This window comes from Sparus aurata, chromosome 19 (genome assembly GCF_900880675.1).
Source record: "Sparus aurata chromosome 19, fSpaAur1.1, whole genome shotgun sequence".
NCBI classification, from domain to species: Eukaryota; Metazoa; Chordata; class Actinopteri; order Spariformes; family Sparidae; genus Sparus; species Sparus aurata.
The window spans coordinates 5,216,881-5,239,924 of record NC_044205.1 but is presented as its reverse complement, the minus strand read 5'-3'; the positions used below and the strand labels follow the sequence as shown (position 1 = coordinate 5,239,924).

Genomic DNA, 23,044 nt, shown 5'->3' with positions numbered 1-23,044 from the left:
GCATTACTGCGGCTGCTGCACCGATCCGCCTGTCAATCTCATGCTCCATCCTTCCCTCACTCGTGGAGACCCCAACAAGACCCCAAGATACTTGATACTTGGAGGGAGCAAGCCACCTTTGAGAACCATGGCCTCAGACTTGGAGGTGCTGATTTTCATCCCAGCTGCTTCACACTCAGCTGCAAACCGCCCCAGGACATGCTGGAGGTCCTGGCTCGACGGAGCCAACAAGACAACATCGTCCGCAAAAAGCAGAGATGAAATCCAGTGGCTCCCGAACCAGACCCCCTCCGGCCCCTGACTGCGCCTAGAAATTCTGTCCGTAAAAATAATGAACAGAACCGGTGACAAAGGGCCGCCCTGCCAGAGTCCAACATGCACCGGGAACAGGTCTGACTTACTGCCGGCAATGCGAACCAGGCTCCTGCTCCGGTCGCACAGGGACCGTACAGCCCTTAACAGAGGGCCTCTGACCCCGTACTCCCGGAGCACCTCCCACAGAATGCCACGAGGGACACGAATGCCTTCTCCAAGTCCACAAAACACATGTGGACTGGTTGGGCAAACTCCCATGAACCCTCGAGCACCCTGCGGAGGGTTTAGAGCTGGTCCAGTGTTCCGCGGCCAGGACGAAAACCGCATTGTTCCTCCTGAATCTGCGGCTCAACCATCGGCCGAATTCTCCTCTCCGGTACCCTGGAGTAGACTCTCCCAGGGAGGCTGAGGAGTGTGATCCCCCGATAGTTGGAACACACCCTCCGGTCCCCCCATCCAATAGAATAGAGGGACCACCACCCCGGTCTGCCAGTCCAGAGGCACTGTCCCCGACTGCCACGCGATGCTGCAGAGACGTGTCAGCCAAGACAGCCCCACAACATCCAGAGACTTGAGGTACTCAGGGCGGATCTCATCCACCCCGGGTGCTTTGCCACTGAGGAGCCTCCCAACTACCTCAGTGACTTCGGCTTGGGTGATGAATGAATCCACCTCTGAGTCCCCAGCCTCTGCTTCCTCTATGGAAGGCGTGTCAGTGGGATTGAGGAGATCCTCGAAGTATTCCTTCCACTGCCCGACGATATCCCCAGTGGAGGTCAACAGCTCCCCACCTCCACCGTAAACAGTGTTGGTGGAGGGCTGCTTCCCCCTCCTGAGGCGCTGGATGGTTTGCCAGAATTTCCTCGAGGCTGACCAGTAGTCCTCCTCCATGGCCTCCCCGAACCTTTCCCAGACCCAAGTTTTTGCTTCCGCGACCGCCCGTGCTGCCGAACACTTGGCCTGCCGGTACCCGTCAGCTGCCTCAGGAGTCCCCCGAGCCAACCATGCTCGATAGGACTCCTTCTTCAGCTTGACAGCATCCCTTACTTCTGGTGTCCACCACCGGGTTCGGGGATTGCCGCCACGACAGGCACCAGAGACCTTACGGCCACAGCTCCGAACAGCCTCGTCAACAATGGAAGTGGAGAACATGGACCATTCGGACTCAATGTCCCCAGCCCCCCTCGGGATCTGGTCAAAGCTCTCCCGGAGGTGGGAGTTAAAGACCTCCCTGACAGAGGGTTCCGTCACACGTTCCCAGCAGACCCTCACAATACGTTTGGGTCTGCCGAGTCTGTCCAGCTTCCTCCCTTGCCAGCGGATCCAACTCACCACCAGGTGGTGATCAGTTGACAGCTCAGCCCCTCTTTTCACCCGAGTGTCCAAGACATACGGCCAGAGGTCAGCTGACACGACCACAAAGTCGATCATTGACCTCCGGCCTAGGGTGTCCTGGTGCCACGTGCACTGATGGACACCCTTATGCTTGAACATGGTGTTTGTTATGGACAAACGGTGACTAGCACAGAAGTCCAGTAACAAAACACCACTCGGGTTCAGATCGGGGAGGCCGTTCCTCCCAATCACACCCTTCTAGGTAACACTGTTGCTGCCCACGTGAGCGTTGAAGTCCCCCAGTAGAACGATGGAGTCCCCGGTTGGAGCACTCTCCAGTACCCCTCCTAGGGCCTCCAAGAAGGCCGTGTACTCTGCACTGCTGTTCGGCCCGTAAGCTGACTGACTGAAGCAGTGAGAGACCTATCCCCGACCCTAAGGCACAGGGAAATGACCCTCTCGTTCACCTGGGAAAACTCCAACACATGGCGGCTGAGCTGGGGAGCTATAAGCAAGCCCACACCAGCTCGCCGCCTTTCACCGCGCCCAACCCCAGGCCTGGCTCCAGGGTGGGGCCCCGATAACGCCATTCCGGGCGACATGAACGGACGTGAAATATATATATATATATATATTTATACTTGTCATCAGGGGCATTGGAACCGCTCTTAGTCTGACCTGTCACCTAAGACCTGTTTGCCTTTGGAGACCCTACCAGGGGCATTGAGCCCCGGACAACATAGCTCCTAGGATCATTCGGGTACTCAAACCCCTCCACCACGGTAAGGTGGCGGTTCAGAGGAGGAGAGAGGCCATTTTGCCATGGCAGACCTAATTTTTTGCAACACCACGCATCAGAAATTATTTCATGTTCCTTTTTTGTTATTCAACCAACACTACATTTTGTTGAAAAGCTCAGCTTCAATGGATTAATCACATTGTTCTGCTACACGAAAAGACAGCGCTGTGCCCCTCATCTACTGCAGCTGAATGCTGATAAGTGAAAGCCTGGTGAAAGAAAGCTGTGGAGATTGGCCCTCTCATAATAGGATATAACTAAATCCTGCTACAATTTTAAATAAAGACTTTGTTTATATCAAAATGAGAAAAGTAATGCCTTCATTGGGATCTGTCATCAAAGTGAACCGGAGAATACGCTTGGTAAAAGACTGAGTAAGCTTACATTTAAAGCACTGGAAACAAAAATAATATCAAATCAAAAGGGAAAGGGATTTCAAGATAAAGAAACTACACACTAAAAAAGGAAACTGAGCAAGTGATGCTTTCAAATCGAAATCCATGTATAGAATGTTTTTTTAAAAATGAATGTGGAAATAATTAGGTTGTATAAGTCATTCAAACCCTGGCGAGATACCTGAAGTAATGACAAAACTAAAAATGGTTTGATAACTGAATGCACAGTAACAAAGAAATAATAAAAAAAAAAATGAAAGAATCATTTCATAATACCAGGGAGCATTTTAATCATGATGATGGAGGTGGTGATGACGATGAACCAAATGATGATGATGAAGTTGGTGATAATGTTGTGGTCACTGTCAATACTGCAACAAACAACTGTAACCATTGATAATATTGATTCAGAAGACATCATTTCTATTGCTGGTGGTAAAACATGCTCATCAGCTGGTCGCTCCAGCAATAGGTCATCAACCACCCGTTTGCTCTTCTTGCTATGGCAGCTGCCTCTTAAAGAGAAACATGAGCTTAAGGCTCAGGAGGAGCAAATCAGACAACAAAAGGGAGTGCTTGAGTTGCAAAGTCAAATCGCTACTCACACAGCAAGAGTTACTGTACTGAAGTACAGAGGTTCTGATGTACATACAAACTAATATGGACCATGGCAAAGTTCTCACAGTCATGCAGAGGCAGAATTACATCACAGCCCGGCTGATGGAGCAGCAGTCCACATTGTCATTGCCCCAAGGAATATACCTACTTTTGATGGAGACCTTCAGGAGTATAGCATTTGTGCATGGAGCAGATGCAAAGGCTGCTAACAGCATAGATCGTATATACGTTTTGGAGCAGTGCAACAAAGGACAACCAAGACAGCTGGTTAAGAGCTGTTAGCAAAAGCCACCTTACAGGGGATATCAAAAAGCAAAGACACTTTTGCAAGAACATCTTGGAAATGAGCAAAGAACAGCCACTGGGTTCTGGGAAAAAGCTCTTGGATATTTGCCAGTGAAATTGGAGGATTTGTAAGCTTTTGCCTTGTTTCTTCTGATTTTCTTTGAGTTTCTTATGCTGTAATGCCACGGAGCACTGTTCTTTTTACTTATACTTAACATATTTTCTACTTATTTATTATTACTGTTTTAATTGATTCTTCTTTTTTGCCATCCTGTTTGCTGCTGTAATAATGCAAATCTTCCCGTTGTGGGACTAATACACCATTATCTAATCTATCTAAGCAGTTTTGGGGTCTTGTTCACAAGTGATGGGAAAATGAAGCGTGAGCTGCCTGGACAGCTGGTTTGGTGCACTGTCAGCAGGACTGCTGGTGCTGCGCTGGACCAGCATGGTGAAGTGGGATCTGATCTAGAAGGCAAAGCTGTATATTTACCAGTTAATTTATGTGGATCCAGACATTTATTCTCCCCAGCGACACTGGGGAGAAGGATGTCTGGAATACCCTTCTAAGCCTGCTGCCTCTGCGACCTAAACCCGGATAAGCTGAAGAAAATGGATGAATGGATGGTTACAGCTATATTGTCAAGTCAATTCACAATGTAGCTGTCAATGAACTTGTCTGTTGCCTCTGATTAACTGTTTGGAAATGGTAAGGACACATCTATCTCCTCACCAAAACATAAAGATGTAAACCAAGGATCCCCTTGGGGAAAGGACGCAGTTTCTCTACCTCTTTAATCATTGAACCAAACTTTCAAACTTCCTGAATGATTTTGGTGACAAAGTTGTTTGTGTTCCATTGATTCCATCACAGAAAAATGAGAGGTGTAGAAATACCACAAAATACCACAATCATGACTATATATATATATATATATATACATACACAAACGGAAAATAAGCTTTTATCAAATTTAAGTTGAACTTCAAGTTTGGAATCTAAATTACAACTTAATATCTGTTTATACCAAATTAAATGAGCCACTGTATTTGAAAATGAGGTGTCTCCTAAATGTTGTGTAAAAAAGTATTTATGTAATAATGTGTAACTGTTTTTGTGTCATTCCAGGTAGTTTACGTCACTGTAGAGGATCTGAACAAAGTTGAAATCAACTAAAGTGTAGCTGTCTTCATTTGTTCTGTGCTTGCCTTTATAATATACAACTTACAGTTATGGGGCAGTGTCAGTGTTATTAGTGTATGTGTCAAAATGTTTGACTTTGATCTGGTGCAGTGTCACACAACATAAAAATCATAAATCCTTCACTGGTTGTTCTGTGTGATACAGTATGCATGTGTTTTCTCTACTGTATGTTTAAGGGTTGGGTCCTCTTAGTCAGTCAGCGGTGTGCACACCATAACAAAAACAATTTAATGGAAACAGAAGTTCACATTCTGAATATCACGGTTGGTTTTTAACCAGCTCTCCACACTTGACACATTTCAGCTAATTGTTTCAGTTGTGTATCTTAGAAGCATCCGTTGAAAATATACCGAAACAACAGATAACGCAACAGCTGACTGACACTTGAGTGAATGGATCACGCTTCTATATCTGAATATCCATTAGTATCGTGTACAGTGATGTGACAACAATACCATTACAATGCAAATTAAAGTTCATCTTTTGAACGATACGTCTCACTCGAGAATTTTTTCCTTTCTTAGTTTGTTAGGCAATAACAAAAAACGCCACATAGTTTTGAATTATGAGCCTCTACCTAATAGTAGAGACTGTGATCAGCATCATGAGTTTGTCATTGAAGTGTATTGAAAGACACCTTTGTATTACATATCTGTGTAAAAAACAAAGAAATAGCATTATAACATTTAAAAGTGTAAGAGAATGTCAATTTGGAATGAATAAAATAAAAAGTTTAGTTTCGCTGATATTAGATGATCAGCGTTATTTACTTCAGCTATTAGTGCTAATGTTGTGGCTGATCGGTATATAATCAGATCAACATAGGTAACAACGTCAAAGTCATCTCACTATCAGTTGGTAATCAGAAAATGTATTTAATTTCAAAGATGTCAGACTTTGTAACTAGAAACAAAAATGGTTCAAATGACATATCAGATGCCATCATGAATTACTTAAAATAAATGAGATTAACGAACAGATCAGACAAAGGGAGTTAGAAGGTGAGGCCAATTTAAAGTAAGGAAAAGGAAGGTCATGAGAAACCCACATATGACCTGTTGGACCTGTGTCTCCTCCAGCAACCAGACACAGTGTTCATGTTTATCTTGTTCTCTCCTCATTGTTCTCATTCCAAATGCAGACCCTTAAGTCTACATTCATTCATGTGACATCTGACATGAGGCTACGGACAATTCACTTTTGATGCAGTGACACAAATTAAGTTCACAAATGACAAGCAGTGTGGGAACACAGTTTCAGCAGTCTATATATGAATACATCAACCTTCTTCTGTGAAAATACTGAAAACACTTGTTTAATCAATATTTTTGTGGATTTCTTAAACATTTAAAACAATGTGAATGTGTCATTGTAAAAAAAAAAAGAGAAATGAAAAAACCATGGTAAATATTTGGGGGCAAACGAGTGTCGTTTATACGTGAACCAGGAAATACATGTGTGAAACCCTCTGTGTGTTGACATTAATGTCATGATTAGATTCCATAGGATAACAGGCAATACTAAATCAACAACAGGGACTGTCAGAACCAGAGTCAGAGTCACAAGGAGTCAGCTCTGACTCTAACCGTCTGATACCTTCAGATCTCTGCTGACACACCCTGACACACTTGTTTTGATGATCAGCTTGACATCAAATTTGCAATTAAATGAAAATGTAAAATGCCATTGTGGATAACAAAAAGATTCCCTGTGCCATATATAGGCTATTTAAGACCAATTCAAGTACCTTCTAGAAAGGACGGTTGTTTCTTTTTCTTTCTTTTCAAGTGACTGCTGGATTTTTACATTTCATGTGTCTGACCTGTAAAGCTCAAAATTGAAATGTGTTAAAATAATGCACGTTTAGAAGGGTTCTCTGCTTTATTAGTTTTCCCACTTGAACAAGAAAGGACAGAAGACCCTATGGAACCACACGCTGTAGAGAACCAATAGTGCTCCTTTTTAATCTTTGGTGGAATGAGGCTGGTGAAAAGGTCTGGGCTAAAGGATTTATTCACATTACTGAGTCACACTGACTGCATTAGGTCTTTTGTTTTTTTTTTATCTAAGGTTACCTAATAAACTTGGACGGGTAACTCATCATTTGATAACAACAGGGAGGACATACATTGAAATGGTTCTGGCAGCAGGGGGCGCTGTATGCCGGTCCTGACCTTACGTATTGGAGACTGTATGGCGATAAATCCCAGCGCAGACACTGAGCCTGGATTGGACCTGAGACTTTCATGTGGATATTGTTCTGAGCTTTCACTCGGGGCTCACAGGTGCGGCTCAGTTGCGGGTCCGGTGCTGAGGCAGCGCGTGTGCTCGGGGTGGTTCGCCGCTGGCATCATCAGCGTCAAGTGTCCGGGACAGAAAAGTTGCTCCAGGAGTTGCCATTATGGGAGACGTCGTCCGAAGTACCACACAGTGCTCGAAGACAAGTCAGCGCTACTTCTAAGTGAGCTGTAAACCTTTCCTGAACCGAAACAAGCCGACAGCCGCGGGGAACAGGAATGGATAGCCGGGGCTGCAGTGGAGACCCTGCCGCGGAGAGCAGCGGCTCGGCCCGCAGAGAGGAGCCGAGCAGCGGCGGCCGGCCGGAGCTGCTCGTGTACCTCACCTCCCTCCAGGAGAGATACGGGGCCGCGAAGTTCAGCCTGGCGGCTTACCTGCTCTGCTGGGCTCTGCTCAGATGGTACCGGGTGAGATTCTTTACTTACATGTTGAGCTGTGACTTTTAAAGCGGTCTCACTCCAAAGTGAAGACGCTCTCGGGCACTTAACTTCACTTCTCTGGGCCTTAATATCAAAAGAGGCACAGAACATGGAAACATCATGACCATGTCCCGTTCAGTGCGATATACAGGCTGTATCCACGCTGCGTTCTAATGCAGGGACTTTCTACACTATTAGTCCTCACACATGTTGATTGCAGCGCCCAGACTGATGTGTGTGTGTGTGTTCTGTGTGTGTGTGTGTGTGTGGCCCGTGTCAAAGTCTGGAACTTTATTTGGCTGAAATGCTGTAGTCAGGCGACTTGTTACTGTGGGACTACACTGTTGGAAACTACATCCCTATAGATGTATGTTGGATTAGTTGAATCATACATGTACAACATAGTTTACTGGAGTATAGAGTGCCAGAGGCCATACTGTTATGAGGTGGGTCAGCTTGCAAACAGGCCAAATGGTATTTTAGTTACATACTCCATTGGATTACCAAACAGTGTTGTTCATTGTGGATTACTTAAAAATGTAACATTGAAAATATTACACCTTCTGCTAAATTGGACACAGACACAAAAATGTGAGTTCCACAAATATAATTTTTTCTCTTTAAACATCTCAAAACATTTTCACCATGCAGTTAAAATGCATGCTGCATATTCAACATTTACAGTTGGTTAAACTGGACAACCGTTACAAAAACAGTAGCTGGCACAGACTACAGATCCACTGTGTGTTCCCACCAAGTGTGTCGCCACACCGCCTTTCATAATGACACAATGTTCATAACACTGTACTCAAACACTTAATTTCTAGAAAAAACTACAAGTTTGACATGTTTAGGGATTAGTTAAGATACAATTTGAGGTCAACATGATAATGAATTCAACTGTTTGACATACGGAGGTAGCTGTATTAAGTCTCTGAGCTGGAGTGGAGAAAATAGACAGTTTCTAGAGTCCTATTTGCATGAGGCTAGTATTACCAGGACACCTCATGCCATTTAGAAATGACCACCTCACCTTTGTGTTTCATGTGCCACATTTGCACAGGACAAGCAAAGTCTATGTTTTACTCTTTTTTACTGGCATTATGTAACACCAACTTCCACATCCATGCTGTTCTTCAGCAGCCATGTTATTAATCAAGTTTAGTATTGATTTGCCAACTGTCTCTATGCGTTATAAACAATGCGCATATGCAGCTGATTTGAAACAAATAAAGGATGCTTTGTGGCTGTTCTCAAATATACCAACCTTTGGTTGCTCAGAAGCGTCTCTGTCATCTTTTAAATGTAAATGTAAATGATCTCACATGACTAGTGATATCACATGACCTCTGTGTTTAGTGAAGTGTGGTAGGTAAGTTGTGGTGGAATTCTACTTTATGATGCATAAATAATAGACTGATTATTGAGTTTCAGTTACTAAAGTTTGAGTTAACCAAAACCTGGCAATCATACTGATGAAACAACCCTAATGTTATGTGTGGTAGTGCAGTATTTTGGTGTATACTATAGAGAAAAGACAACACAAGAGGACAATAACAAGCTGAATTTCTACAAAGTGGAGGTAATCCATTAGACCTGACTGCTTTCTGTTTTGTACATTTGACGCTATGTTGCCTGGTTGAAAACAAATACAAAACACATAATTCCACTCAGCGTTCATGAATGAGTATTGATCCTTCCGGATTAGAGCCATAGAAAGATTAGCTGCTAAAATCTTTTGTAGATGTTTGGAATAGTTGACCAGGGACGGACCAGTATTGTGCAGCTTGCTGGGGTTTCAGATACAATGTTTATCATGTTAACAGGAGACCACTTTAGTTGACTGTCTGTCTTTTTGCTGGAGAAACCTGTCTAGAGGAGGTGAGCCTCATCATGACAAGGCTAAACCTCAACTCAACTCAGCTCAACTCAACTCAACTCAACTCAACTCAACTCAACTTTGGGGGGTGGGGGGTGGGGGGGTTCAGAAGAGTCACTCGGACCAAACACCATCACTTCTGTCTTCTTTTCATTAAATTTTAAAAAGTTAAACCTAAACCTATCGAATAATGTGACTAAGCATGCTGTCATATAAAAATGTTATGTCACAATTGACCTTGGCAAAATAATTGTGATTCACATTATTATCCTGATAATCATCAAACTATGCTCAAAACCCTTAAGGACATTGAAGCATACTAAAAGCACTTTTCCTTACATCTTGTTTTGAAACAAACGTTTTTATTGTATTGCAGACAGGACACATCTTTTTGTAGCCATCATCTTTTTATTTCCTGAAACAAACTGTTGGTTGTTAGAATGACTGAAAAGATGCAGACTCCCCCTTGTGATAATTAAAAAAAAGTAATCAGGAAATCAATAAAGCACTGTATGTTCTTGAGCTAACAGCTTTTTTAAGTCAAACATGAGAAGTTAGTCACGATCATCCCAATTCACAATTATCAGGATTCACCATGTTTGTTATAGCGATTGCGGATAAAGCGTATATTGTCCCGTCCCTAAATAAGACTGTAATAAGAGTCTAAAAGAGTGTGTCAGTAAGTCCAATGGGCCAAAAAATATTTTTAATTTTTCCAGCTTTTCCATTTACTGGACTTGGACTCCTTGCAGTCCCACAATATCATATAATTCTGTGTGTACAAATTATTATGAAATAGTAATAATTCTAATAAAAATGATTATGAAACACAAATTATGTTTGTGTTTCTATTCTTATTTCCTATCAAATAATTACACGTGCAGCTATTTCTCCTCAGTGATTTACATATTCAGTGGCTAAGCAGGAGGAGAAAATGTTTATAGATATCAGTGTTTGATAAGGTGGAAGAAGGGTGTATAGCACATAGTAGTATATAGTTACCCACCAAAGCACACGTGGACAACTATGGAGAGGACAGGATGTTTGTAATAACCTGGCATGTTTTCTTGGCACTTTAGTCAGTGATTTAAATGCTGCAGTGCATCATGGAGGTTTGTCATGACTCTCTGCACATTGTCTTGACAAAACCATTACCCAGTTTACCAAGAGAAGGGTGTGTCATGAAGAGGGTCACTCAACGAGGTGGAAAATGTCCATGGACTTGTCTTCTGTTGATTGCAGGGACAAGAAAAGTCATGTCTTAAATCTGCCTGCAGGCTCAACTCAGTTCATGGATGACTGCAGACATGCAGTGTGTGCAGGTGTGTGAGGGTGAATGGAAGAGGCTTTTCAGTCATGGTTGCATTTTCCTGTTTTTCACCTTGTGACAGCATGCACCAAATCACAACTTTCCCAGGATGGAGGGTTGTATCCCCCCTGACCCCCCCTGGAATATTCACCTATGCCAACATGTGATTTGACACACTATTAGTGATAATAGTAATGTGTGACCCCTATCACTGTTTACACCCACTGGGTGTTAGCTAGTGACTAGCTAGCTGCAATTCATTCTCCCAGTTAGCTTATTCACTAGCATCTTACATCACCACAGTGTTGTATTATCAAACAGTATTAATTTTCTTAAATTTAACAACATTTTCATGATGAAATAACTCACATTTATACAATCTATTAGGAATCCTGTCTAAATAGCCATTAATGTGTGTGAGGGAATCTGTCAGTTGTTGTTGATTGAGAGCTGTTGCTTGCCACGGCGCCCCTTGTGCACATTAAGACCTCCACAATGAAGAAAATGGAACATATGGAACACCAACTCTGTTAGTATCCACATGGATCATCCAAATGCTGTTTATTTCAAAGATATGTGTTTACTAGTGTATTCTTATCAATTATTGTGATTGCTTTAACATTACTGTGCAGTGCTGGCCTGATGTTGCAGGACAGTTTTTTTCTTCTCTGAGAGTGATGATCCTGAACCTGTGTTCAGCATTGCTTGCTTCAGTGTTGACATTCACCTGATGTTTTTTGTTAAAATTGTTGTGCTGACATAATCAGGTAAGAGCTAGGTTGGGCTGAAATTACTGTAATTAAGTCACTTTCTGGGTACTTGTACTTTAAGTGTTTTTCAAGTCCGTAATTTTACTCATACTTTGGCAGGTTTGGAGAGGTGACCAGCCGTCTGGTATAAAGGGTTAGGTCCCTAAACCTATAAAGTGTTGCTTTAAAATTGAATTAAATAGGGACTGCTTAAACTGGTATCGAGGAGACTGGCCTAGCTTCTCACTGCCTACGTCTGAACGTCTACCCTGCTTCCTGTGGCTTGGTACCTGACATGAATAACCCTCGAATCAGATACGGCCACCAGCCACGCCCGTTAACAACAGCTCTCCTCCTAAAGGTCTGAGCACTTGGTAGGGTGCTAGGTTCAGGGACTGTTTCAATTTGTTGGGCTTGAGTAACCTTTAAGAACCATTAACATATTTTGCACACTTACCACCTACATTTTCCTTCCATCAGAGAATCATAGAATCAGTGTCCACAGCTTCTATTTTAACTATAGTTAAAGGTTTATTTCAAAGTTTTAGCAAGAGCAAAGCCTACAGCTCAAACTTGTCTCAATTACTATCAATCACTATCAAGAGTGCCTATTGATAAAGATCACAATTCAGTATATAATAAAGATTAATCTAAAAGAGCTACAGTGGGTTAAAACACTTAGATGTGGTAGAGATTGAGGGCCAGGAACTTTCCGGTCAGACTGCCTTTCTCTTCCTGCTGAAAGTTGCAGGTCTCGACCCTGAGGTCCCCAAATTTCCTCAAAGTCCAAACTTCATGCCATCAGATTGAGCAAAAGAACTCCAATGTCCAAATTATGATATATATAAACAATTCAAAAGAAGCACTGTGTGTAGCATGTTAAAAGAATAGCCAACTTTGTAGTATTATTTTAGTACCCATAGTTTTACTTGTAGGGCTAATATGTCAGTAATGTAACTGTACTCATACTTAAGTACAGATTTTCAGTTCTTCTTCCACCACTGGCAAGAATGTGTGACAGCACAAAATTATGTATTGTTACCTCAAATTGTATTAGATGGATTCCTCTCCCACGTTGATATGATTTACTCACAGCTGTGTGAATTGAATGAATGCAAATGTATTTTCAACAAAACAAAACAAAACAGAACACGGCACAACAAAACGAAACAAAACACAACAATACTAGACAATACTCAAAAAAGTGTTCTATGTAGCCATTTCAGTTGTAGTACAGCTTTGTGTTAGCATTTCCAGTTAAATTGAAGCCAGGAAGGTGAGAGACTTTTTAGGTCTTACCTTATCCAGTTGATTCTGGTATCCACTGGCTCTTCTCCTCACTCTTTCTCGATTATTTCTAATCATTGCCTTTGATATTGCACAAACAGTATCAGTATGCCTAAAGCACAACCTTGAAGTGTTGACTAGTACAGACAGAGTAGTACTAGTATGTAGTAGACCACCCTCACTGTACCACATCACATAGTTTGATGTTAACTTCTTTTGTCAAGGGGCTGCAAGTTTGGAGTATGCTGCAGAAGTGGTTTGAAGGAGTTATGGTTGTACTTTATTGTCTGTCTTGTATTGAACACTGTTTTCTTTCTTTCTTCTCTTCAGAAACTCAGAGGCCAGTCTGCTCCTCAACAGGTAGGAAAGTCAGTTTGTAACTGTTAACTTTTGTTTGGACAATCGTCTCGCTGGCTCTGCTCTGTTGGGAGCAAAGGGTTCCTGCTGTCATAGCAGTGGATAAGTCACTGACCCACACTGTTGTGGTCCTGCTTGGTAGTAGAGCTGACTGGGGCCACCCTGAGGTCTCCGCTCTTATACTGAAGCTGTCAATTGTCACTATGTTTGTGGCTTTGTTGGTTACCACAGACATATGTGTTCACCTCTTAATACCTCTGTTACTTTTAGTATTGTCAAAAGCATTTAAATATCAATGCATAAAATTACTGCATATTTGAAATGGTTTCTGTACTTATTTATTGCAGTATTAATACTCCAGTACCAGCTGTCTTTTTTGCATTTAAGTAAATAAGACACTGTTGTGCTTAACACACTGCACACACACCTTGTTGTATTAATCTTTTAATAACAATCTGTAATGTGATGCCCTCAGTGTTGTGGCAGTTTCTTGCTGCTGTTCACTCATCATTTTTGGAGCTGTATTTTCTATATCAGTTTGACTGCTGGACACACTGGATGCCTGTGTACTGCATGGCAGCTGCGTTGCTGCTGCAGCGAGGCTCCTGTCTGCCCTATCTGTTCACCTGGAGGTTGACTTGATAATTATTGATAAATATGATAACGTGATTTTCCTTTACCCTGTTGAAAGAATGAGAAAGCCGGAGGGGGAACGAGAGGGAGCGAGGGAGAAAAAGTGAAAGAAAGAGAGTGCACAGGATTCTACAGATAGGGACATTAAAGTATGGATAGTTGTGGTAGACCATGTGTACACTAAGTGCACATTTTGGTACTTATTTTGTGTTGCAATTAGCTTAATTTTAAAGTGATTATTAGTATGGAGGATAAAATGAATGTGACTGTAATATATAAATCCTGTCCCTGTTTGAAGTGGTTTGGTTAGGAAGAGCTGTATGGAATTCGATTTGTGCCAAAAGAAACAAACAAAACTTCTTAAATGTCAAACAAAAACAGGAATTTGAGAGAACATAAAACTCATTTCAAAATTAAAACTTAGAACTTGCAATCAAATAATTTGTCAAATAGTGTAAAATATTGGTCTTTTACTCTTCTAATAATGCATTATGTTGTTTACGGTTTCCTCTGCTGGTCTCTCTCCGCTCAGACTTTTGCGCTGACTCTCAGCTTTGCGCTCTCTCTGCAGCTCTGTCTCGTTTGCGCTCCCTAGTGTTGTGACGTTAACGAACGAACCGATTCTATTGAACGGCTCGTTAACATGAAGCTGGGAACCGTTCTTTTTTTTTTTGTATATATCACTGTGTGCTCCTCCTTTGCTCCTCCCCTGAGTGGGACAGAGAAGTTACATGGGGAGGAGCGCAGTCCAGCTGGACGGTGCCTATTAGATATGCAAATGTAGCATGACGCCACCTGAGTTGTGCACGCTGCCTTTGCGCAAACTGCCCCCCCCCCCCCCCCCCCCCCCCCCCAAAAAAAAAAAAAAAACAAAACAAACAAAAACAAAACAAAAACAGAAACACATGACTGCCCTGCCTCGGAGAGCAGAGCAGCTGCAGCGGTCTTAATTAGGAGGAGGACAGTTTTGTTAAAAATCTCACCCCATCATACCTCCCAGTGATTATTTCCAAGATAAAATGAGTTACCACCAGGCCGGCTTCTTAAAACTTAATACATTTAAAAATCAGTCAAATAAGCCAGTTTTTTGAGCGGCTCTTTGAAAGGAACGGCTCACCAAGATCTGGCTCCCCTCAAAGAGCCATAAATCCCATCTCTAGCGCTCTCTGACTTTTTGTTTGCAGTTTTGGCACAAACCTCTCGGGTAGGCGGGCCTTTTCAGCAGAGCGTCCCCATTGGCTAATTAGTTGTTGACTGACACAGCTCAGTACCTATGTGTAGATAGCTAGCACGCTAAATGACCCCGGCTTTAAAACGGAGAGAAGAAGAGATGATGAGGACGACAACGACACTGAAGAACAATATATGTATGTCATAACTACTTACATTTCACTTGTTTTTCTTGTTGTGGGTTGTTACTGTTGGTCTTCATTGTCGTCGTCACCTGTTTTTGTTTGACATTTAAGAAGTTTTGTTTGTTTCTTTTGGCACAAATCTAATTCCATAGAGCTGAGCCGGTTGTGTTTGTCTTTCAGTCTGCCCTGACACATAAACACAAGGCACAACAAGAAACAGATTTCAGTGCCGTGATCTCCACTGGAACCTGAATGTCCCAGCTCATACAGTCTGATTGTCAGTGGTCCCTGGGGTAATTCCCCTGGGAGTGGATCTCATTGTGTTAAAAGACCAAACTCCATTCCACACTCTGAGGGCACAGCACGAGGAAAAACTGTCAGATTCCCCCTCTGTAATTTACAGAACTACAAGGAGTTAAGTCAAGTTCAATGTTGCGCTCCTAAACCACAGCACACAGCAGTAATATAACCATGGGAGCTGTCTGGACATGCTGCTGCTTCTGCAGCTACTCTAGCTGTTTTCCTAATTTAACATTTATTGAATGCTTATTTTGAGTTGTTTGGTTATTTGTGAACCAAGATGCAGTATCAAAAAATGCCAGTGTCTGCATAAGATGTTTGCAGATGTACAGTACAGGTTGTCTAAGTTTTCTCACTTTTATGAAGGCTACTCAACTGCAGTGAAGCAGGCTGTTAATGCAATTACATCACAGGCTCCCTCCAACTTTGTCCTGAGAGATATATGTAAAAAAAATATGTATAAAGAAAAATCACATGGAAAAAAGTAGAAACATCTTAATAGAATCTAAGACCTAAAATAGTGCAGGAGCTACAATACAGAAATAAGCATAACATCTAATACTGCAGGGCCTGGTGACTAATAGTAAAATGTATAATCTGTAATGTAAACAGGTTATTGAATATTTGAGGATGTAGTATGAAACCACGAGTCAAGATACTTCTATTTTTCATTTGTTTTGAATGTACATTTTTTTCTTATTTATTACAATAATGATATCAGTGTAACAATTTGAGGAAAATTGAATTTGAAAATATCTTAATATTTGATATGTCTCCCTTTTGCTTTGATGACATCATGCACTCAATTAGACATGAACACAGGCTTATATAACACATGATGACTGGCATCCCAGCAATACAATGAACCAAGATAAATTGATATATTTCCAAGCGAGATATAGTTTTAGACAATTGTGTTTATATCAATATAGGGTGAAGTTGCAATAGACTGAATAACACCTGTCTTCTGTAAAGCTGTGCCAGTTTGCGTTTCCCCCCTCTCACACTCTCCTTACAGCTCATTGATGACACAACTAAACACAACTAAACTACAGTGCGACTGTTGTTAACCCTTTTAAATCCAGAAAAGGGTCTGGGTTTGTTTTTTCAATTTTCATTTAAGAGTGCTTAGAGTAATAAATTGTTAGGTCAGGAAAAGCCCATATCCTAGCAACTGTGCAGCTGATCCAGAAGTCAGCACAGACGGGCCATTTTCTCCTGCTGATTGTATGTCTTCTTTTCAGTGGCAGTCGCTCACAGCGCTTTAGTCAGTGCATTTGTGTTTGAAGGCATCTCAAAGGGCTTTGGGCATTTAAAGCTGCCAGGGCCTCACTGGTGCCAAGTACTAACTGCCACCTTCTCTGTGGCCCAGTTTAATGGGCAAGCATGAAGGAGCACATCACGGGTATGTGCCATGTTTATTTCTGCTGTTAAGTTTTGGCATTGTAACATGGGATTTTATGGGGGCTGACCAGCTTTTGGGGCCAGCCTCAAGTGGCCATTCGAGGAACTGCAATTTTTGGTATCCTGTGGTAGAGCTGAAAAAATATTGCGTGGGGGCCTGTGTTGGCGACAAGTAAGGCTGTGTCTTACTGTGTAAACATGGGAATCAGTACGGGAGCCGGAAGAACAGTTCAGCTCCACAGAGTCTTTTTAAGTGACAAAAGTAAGAGTAACGTAATGACCAGCATCATTAGTTCTGCTGTGTTTGATTTGTCTTGTCTTTGTTTGAGCAGAACGTCACTGGGTCCTACATTCTCTCTGATAGCCAACCAGGGTTCTCCCCAGAAATTTTTAGTATAGTGGTGCTGTTTTCAAATTTCACCGTCAGCGACGCGTAACGCCAGAGGGGTGGTCCGGATAGGGGGGGAAGCTCTGGCATGTTGACTGTTTTAAGTACCAATGGAGGCCATTTCCTGCAAATTCAGCCTTCAGTCTTCTCTAAATATACCACTTAGAGAGACACTTATTCATCATAGAAAGTATCCAACAGTTAAAAGTTATTCTTATGATAGAATAGAATGTTATTTATTGCACAATCTACACTGTCACTACAATCTAAAGCCTTAACTACAATATACAGTCTACATTATACAGTCTACATTATACAGTCTACATCATCATACAAAATGAAAGTACAGTATGACATGAACTTGTGACTGCTTACAAATTCTGTACATGAGAGGTGTAATGAAAATGAAAAATACAGTGCTGAAAATGAAAAATACAGTTTAGAAACAATTAGCAAAAGAAACATGTTTCCTGCACAGAAATCCTTCTGTTCCTCATTGCCCCCCAGGCTGAAACTGCCCTGTCAAAATCAAAATCACTGACACTTGGACCATCTATGCTGATGGTCAGTAGTGCATTCAGAGTCTTAATGGTCATCCTGCTGCGCAGTCTGGTCTTGACCCTTGTCAGCAGTGCTGACTGGGATGACCATCAGCACCGATGCCAGCAGCCTCGTGCTGGGATACAGCTCTGCCATGGTGTCTTCTGTCAGGAGGCGTTTCACCAGCTGCTCCTGAGACAAGCGGTTATTCTGCCTGATGTACTCACGCAGACTGTACCACTCATCCGAGACAGCGTCAGGTTCAACAATCCCCCTAACATTGCCACCGTAATGTGCCACATAATGTGGCGCCGTTTTCTTCATGGAGACTTCCCTGTTCACTGTCACAGGGGCCGCAGCATTGTTGTTAGCCTCCGATCTGGTCGATTCCGTTGTAGATTGTGTCGATCGAGTCGGTTGTGAGCCGGTCTAGGCCTCCGTGTCGCTCGGCACCGGAGCGCCCCCCTCCCCAGACAGACCGTCAATTGCAGCGCCCCGCATGTTGAGGTGTTTTTCTGGCTGCTCCTCCTCAGCTACACTGGCGCTGGTCACCGGCAAAGACACACCAAAAAATGCAGAGATCGTCCTCTGATCATTGGGCTTCTTGTTACGCTTGCGTTTTGTCATGGTTCGTGTCGTCTCGATGTAAACAGGAAGTGTATGTGAAAATTCCCTGTGAAAACATCCCTTTAAACGTTTGCGTGCGGTCGGAATTCCACCAATAAGAGTGCTTGATTTTACTGCGTCAGAGTATATCCGACAAATGAGAGGCAAGTCTCGCGGTAAAACATCACGAGATGAGGCCACTCCGTGAGACTTCATGGGGAACAATGGGGATGTGACGCACGGGCCTGCGAACCGATGAATTTTGATAGATTTGAGCAAAATCATCGGCGAAAATAGGAAATAAACACCCTTAATTTGAAAATGAGTATAGTGGCGCTGAGCTAGCAGTATAGCGGCGCAGCGCCGTTATTCCACAGTCTGGGGAGAACCCTCCCGACTGACCTCTAACAAGTCAGGAAAACAAAACACATGTTCTGCTGCTTTTGTTATTCTGCCACAGTCACAGGATTATGGGAATAACACTTAGGCTCTGAACTTGACATTTGACATTGACTAAACAAGAAAGTGATGTCAAATGGCAGCTAAACTCTGTAAACCACCTCAATACTGGATATCTACTTGTCAAACTGACTGCGGTTGGTTACGAAGTTTTTGTTCAGTCTTGACACTGGCCATGTTCATTTTGAGTCCAGGTACAGTTAGCTGCTGTTAGCAATTACTTTAGCACTGTTCATCTGGAAACTCTGTAAATCATGCAGGGTTCAGGCAAGTCTCCATAAAATATGATCCAGTTTTACTCAAATCAGTAAATAAAATAAAAAAAACCCCCACAAATCCTGGTTTCTAACGGGCAGGCTCAACAATTAAGTAATATGGACCAGATTTGATATGATGACTGACAGAGGAACGTCCCCAGTGTAGATTTGAAAAGTCACATGTAACATGTTTTGAATGGTCAAAATAAATCTCAAAGTCAAAGAGTAAGGAAGAATAAACTCTGCTGATACCCAACTCTGTCTTTCCTCTGCCGCTGTGTGCCTCTGGTCAGAGCCATGGTGAATCATCATACTGTAAATCGCACTGTATACTCTGTCATCAAACTGACATCTGTCAGTCACAGAGGCTGTGTCAGGTCCCTGTCTGGTGTCTGGCCATGTTCACTGGTAGGCATATGTGCCCAGAGCTGAGCCCTGTTGCCTGCAGATACTTCCCTTCAATCTGAGGCTGCAGTCCTAGTAGACTGAGTCAGCAAATAGGGTCGCCTAGCAGCATGGCTTACAAAGCTAGGAAGCTAACTGCAGCTAGCGACTACAGCCAAAGGTAGCTAGCAAACACCCTCAGGTGTTGGTGACTCTGCTGATTTGCTGCCTCCTATATTTTTGGAGTTACCACCGGATTCTGGACATACTTTACAAATGACACCGTTGAGGGATGTTTAGCTGATATCTGTGAGCATTTATTTTCCAACCTCTTTCCTCTCTTTTGCCTCGATGTCCTCTCTTATATGGACAAACATTGTCTAAATGTGACCCGACATGCCGCTCTGTGACCTCTGTGTTGGTAGTAGTGTGTGAATGTGAGAACTCAGCAGACACACACACACACGAACAGTCATCACTATATCAGTGTCTAGAGGAAAAGCTAACAAATTCCTCTCAGAGGCTTAGGGCTGGAGTGGGGTTGGTGGGGTGAACGGGCTGTCATCCAGACTTTAACACACAGTTGCAAAGTTGACACAAGAGAGATACTCAGGAATTTGTCTCTTTTCACATCCAGCCAAGCTGTGGGGAATAGATGGCGAGGAAAGACTCAACTGTCCCATTTCCCATGCTCCCTTATTGCATCCATGGCTATGAGAGAGGCTGTAGTCCTCTCATCTGCTTTACATTGTCTCTGCTTTGTCCTGGCATGTTCCCAATCTCACTTTTTTTCCTTTTTTTTAATCTCTGACTTCCTAACTATCAAACAGTTTACAGACTACACTACATTGCTATACTGTTCACACTACACAACTTTCTGTCTTGTAATCATGAATTTTCCAGTCGTTATAGCAGTAGTATGTGTTATATTACTCTTATATATACACTCTTGTAGCATTTGTTATAATTAGGAAGTGGGAAGTGGCATAGTTTCTTTAAAGCTGTCATTGATAACACTCAGCCACTAAATTTGGCATTTCCCAATCCTTTTGGTCCTGACAACTTTTTTTTAAATCATTAATTTAAAATCATAATGTTTTTAAGGAGAATGATATTCATATTCTGCACATTTCTATGAGCCCTGTAGATATAAAAAGCAAAATATAATTGATTTGTCTACATAAAAATGTTATCAGTAAGACCTTTGAGGAATAGAGCAGCACATAATGTGTGGTCGTGGTGTGTATGGTGGAGCGAAGGGCAGCGATGTAAGTGGTGGTGAGTATAAGTGGAGCAGAGAAGTAAAGTTAGCCATAAATTGTAACAGTAAATGTGCAGTGCAGATTATAGTCTCTCAGTGAATCTCAGTTCCAAACTAGGCTGCAGTAAATCTCCCATGTGTTGCTTCACAGCTGCTGGAGAGTTGAGGACTGTAAACACAGTCTGTTTACGATCTCCCACGCTGTGGTAAAACCTAGGTGTTTTGCAGTGGCCATGTCAAAGCTTAGTCTATTTAAGGAAATATTTTACTGTTAATGTTAGATTTAGGCTACATGTGGATTATTGCTATGAACCTATGTGTCAGTGGTCGGGCTCCCCCCAACAGTGTTGTGGTAGCCTATGTGGTGAAGTGTGTTTGTTGGCGGAAGTGAGTTGGTCGGTGTGTGTGAAAGAAGCTCCAGCATGTTGCCACAGGTACAGAAATGTGCTGTTATGGGTAGTTTAGTTACTCTAGTCAACCATAAAATGTCTGGATAAATGCATTGCGCATCAACAACAACTGCGTATTTATTTAGGGAAGTGGATTATTCACAGAATGCGGGGTGGCTGTGGCTCAGGAGGCAGAGCAGTCATCCTCCAGTCTGAAGATCGATGGTTCAATCCCCAGCCTCTGCAGTCTACATGTTGAAGACGTGTCTGAGTGCGTATGAGTGGTTATTTCTCCTGATGAGCAGACCAGGTGGTGCCTTGCATGATAGCCTCTGCCATCAGTGTATAAATGTGTGTGACAATGGATTAATGCTGGTTCTTGATGTGAAGCGCGTTGAGTGTTCACTGAGACAACTGAAGCAAAATCAATCTTTACTAGTATAGCTCCAATTCACAACAAAAGTCATCTCATGTAACTTTCCAAATTGAGTAGGTCTACAGTCTATACTTAGTATTAGTAGATTAGTATGAATACAGTCCATTTCTCAATGTGTTTTCCTTGGTGATTATTTTGTGTAGGGAAGGTGCAAAGGGTCTCGTCGCGCCTATACTTTAGAGTTAAGTTTTCTGTTACTTAACTCTCATCAGTGATATATGGTAATATGGTTAAGATGGGCAAAATACAAATGTGCTGGGTTGGCTGACAATTTAAGTTCAGTTGCAAAACAATAGATAGTCAGCTGAGTACAGGAAGAGTGCTAGCACTCCCCCTCTGGCTGAAGCCCATTCATTATTCTGGGGTGATGCACAAAATAAAGAATGTTGAAGTTTGAACAGAGTGGTGTAAACTTGATCCTTTGACTGTACTGACTTTGGGAGTTTGTCGCTTGTGAGGTTTTCTTTGTATTTTCCTATCAGCCAAATTGAGAGACAGACTAACTAACCATTGTTGATGTAATAACACCAGGGGAATGTAAGCCAAGGATAATGTGACCAAATATTATCAGACATTTGGTTTTAAGTGTCAATTTATAGCCCATATAGCTTGCATTTGATGAGGGATGCTTTGTTGTCTAGTGTTAGGGATTTCATAGCACTGAACACTGTCTTGGTTACCAACAACAGGCATGTGGGCCTTACCTGAACCTCAATGAACTCAACTAACTTCCCACAGTTGCTCCACTCTTCAGCTATACCTTTGCTAACTGTCACTGTTTGGTTGGATCTGGACCTGACATCCTCTTTTTGTCTCCAGTTGTGCACAGAGTGCAGATATGGTTCACTTGAACCAGGTTAACAAATAGAAATAGTCAGAAACTAAACCTAAATGTCCTTCTTGTTGTTTGGCAACCAATTCAAATGACAGATGGCAAGTGATGACCATGATAAATAGACACTATTCAGTGCAAACTGGAGACCTATTTATTGCATGGACTCAGGTTTATTTAGATACTGTGTATGAAATATAAAATCACTATCACAGCTGCAGTCTGCAGTTGAACACAGACCTGTCTCACTGTATGTCAACAATAATGAAAAGGTTATTAAAACTACCCTCAAATGTTGTATTCAATTAAATGCCAGTATCCATTACAGTGAAGGCATAGACTGAGCAGCTGACAGTCAGCTATCATGTGTTCAGGCTCATCCAGCATGTCTATGACATCACTTGTTTGTATGAATATGAGCCAAGGCTTCATAGTAGCACTGGGTTACTTTGATCCACCTCTAACCCAAATTCTTCCAGCAGCTGAAAATAGAGAGGAAAAGAAAAGGGTTGAAAGGGCCAGTAGACGAGCAGAATGCAAAGGGGAAAGCC

The 23,044-nt window shown here is 42.4% G+C and overlaps 1 protein-coding gene across 2 annotated transcripts in view; it reads left to right on the top strand.

Moving 5' to 3' along the window:
• The first annotated feature begins 7,155 nt into the window (after positions 1-7,155).
• The window catches only part of arhgef4 (Rho guanine nucleotide exchange factor (GEF) 4), a 149,583-nt gene continuing 133,694 nt past the window's right edge, over positions 7,156-23,044 (top strand). Inside the window, exons 1-2 of one of the 2 annotated variants that reach the window (XM_030397618.1) lie at positions 7,156-7,656; positions 13,223-13,252. In XM_030397618.1, coding sequence (XP_030253478.1) covers positions 7,468-7,656; positions 13,223-13,252 — 219 coding nt within the window. In that variant the 5' untranslated portion in view covers positions 7,156-7,467. The remainder of the gene's footprint in view (positions 7,657-13,222; positions 13,253-23,044) is intronic. The other variant, XM_030397619.1, reaches the window with a different exon arrangement.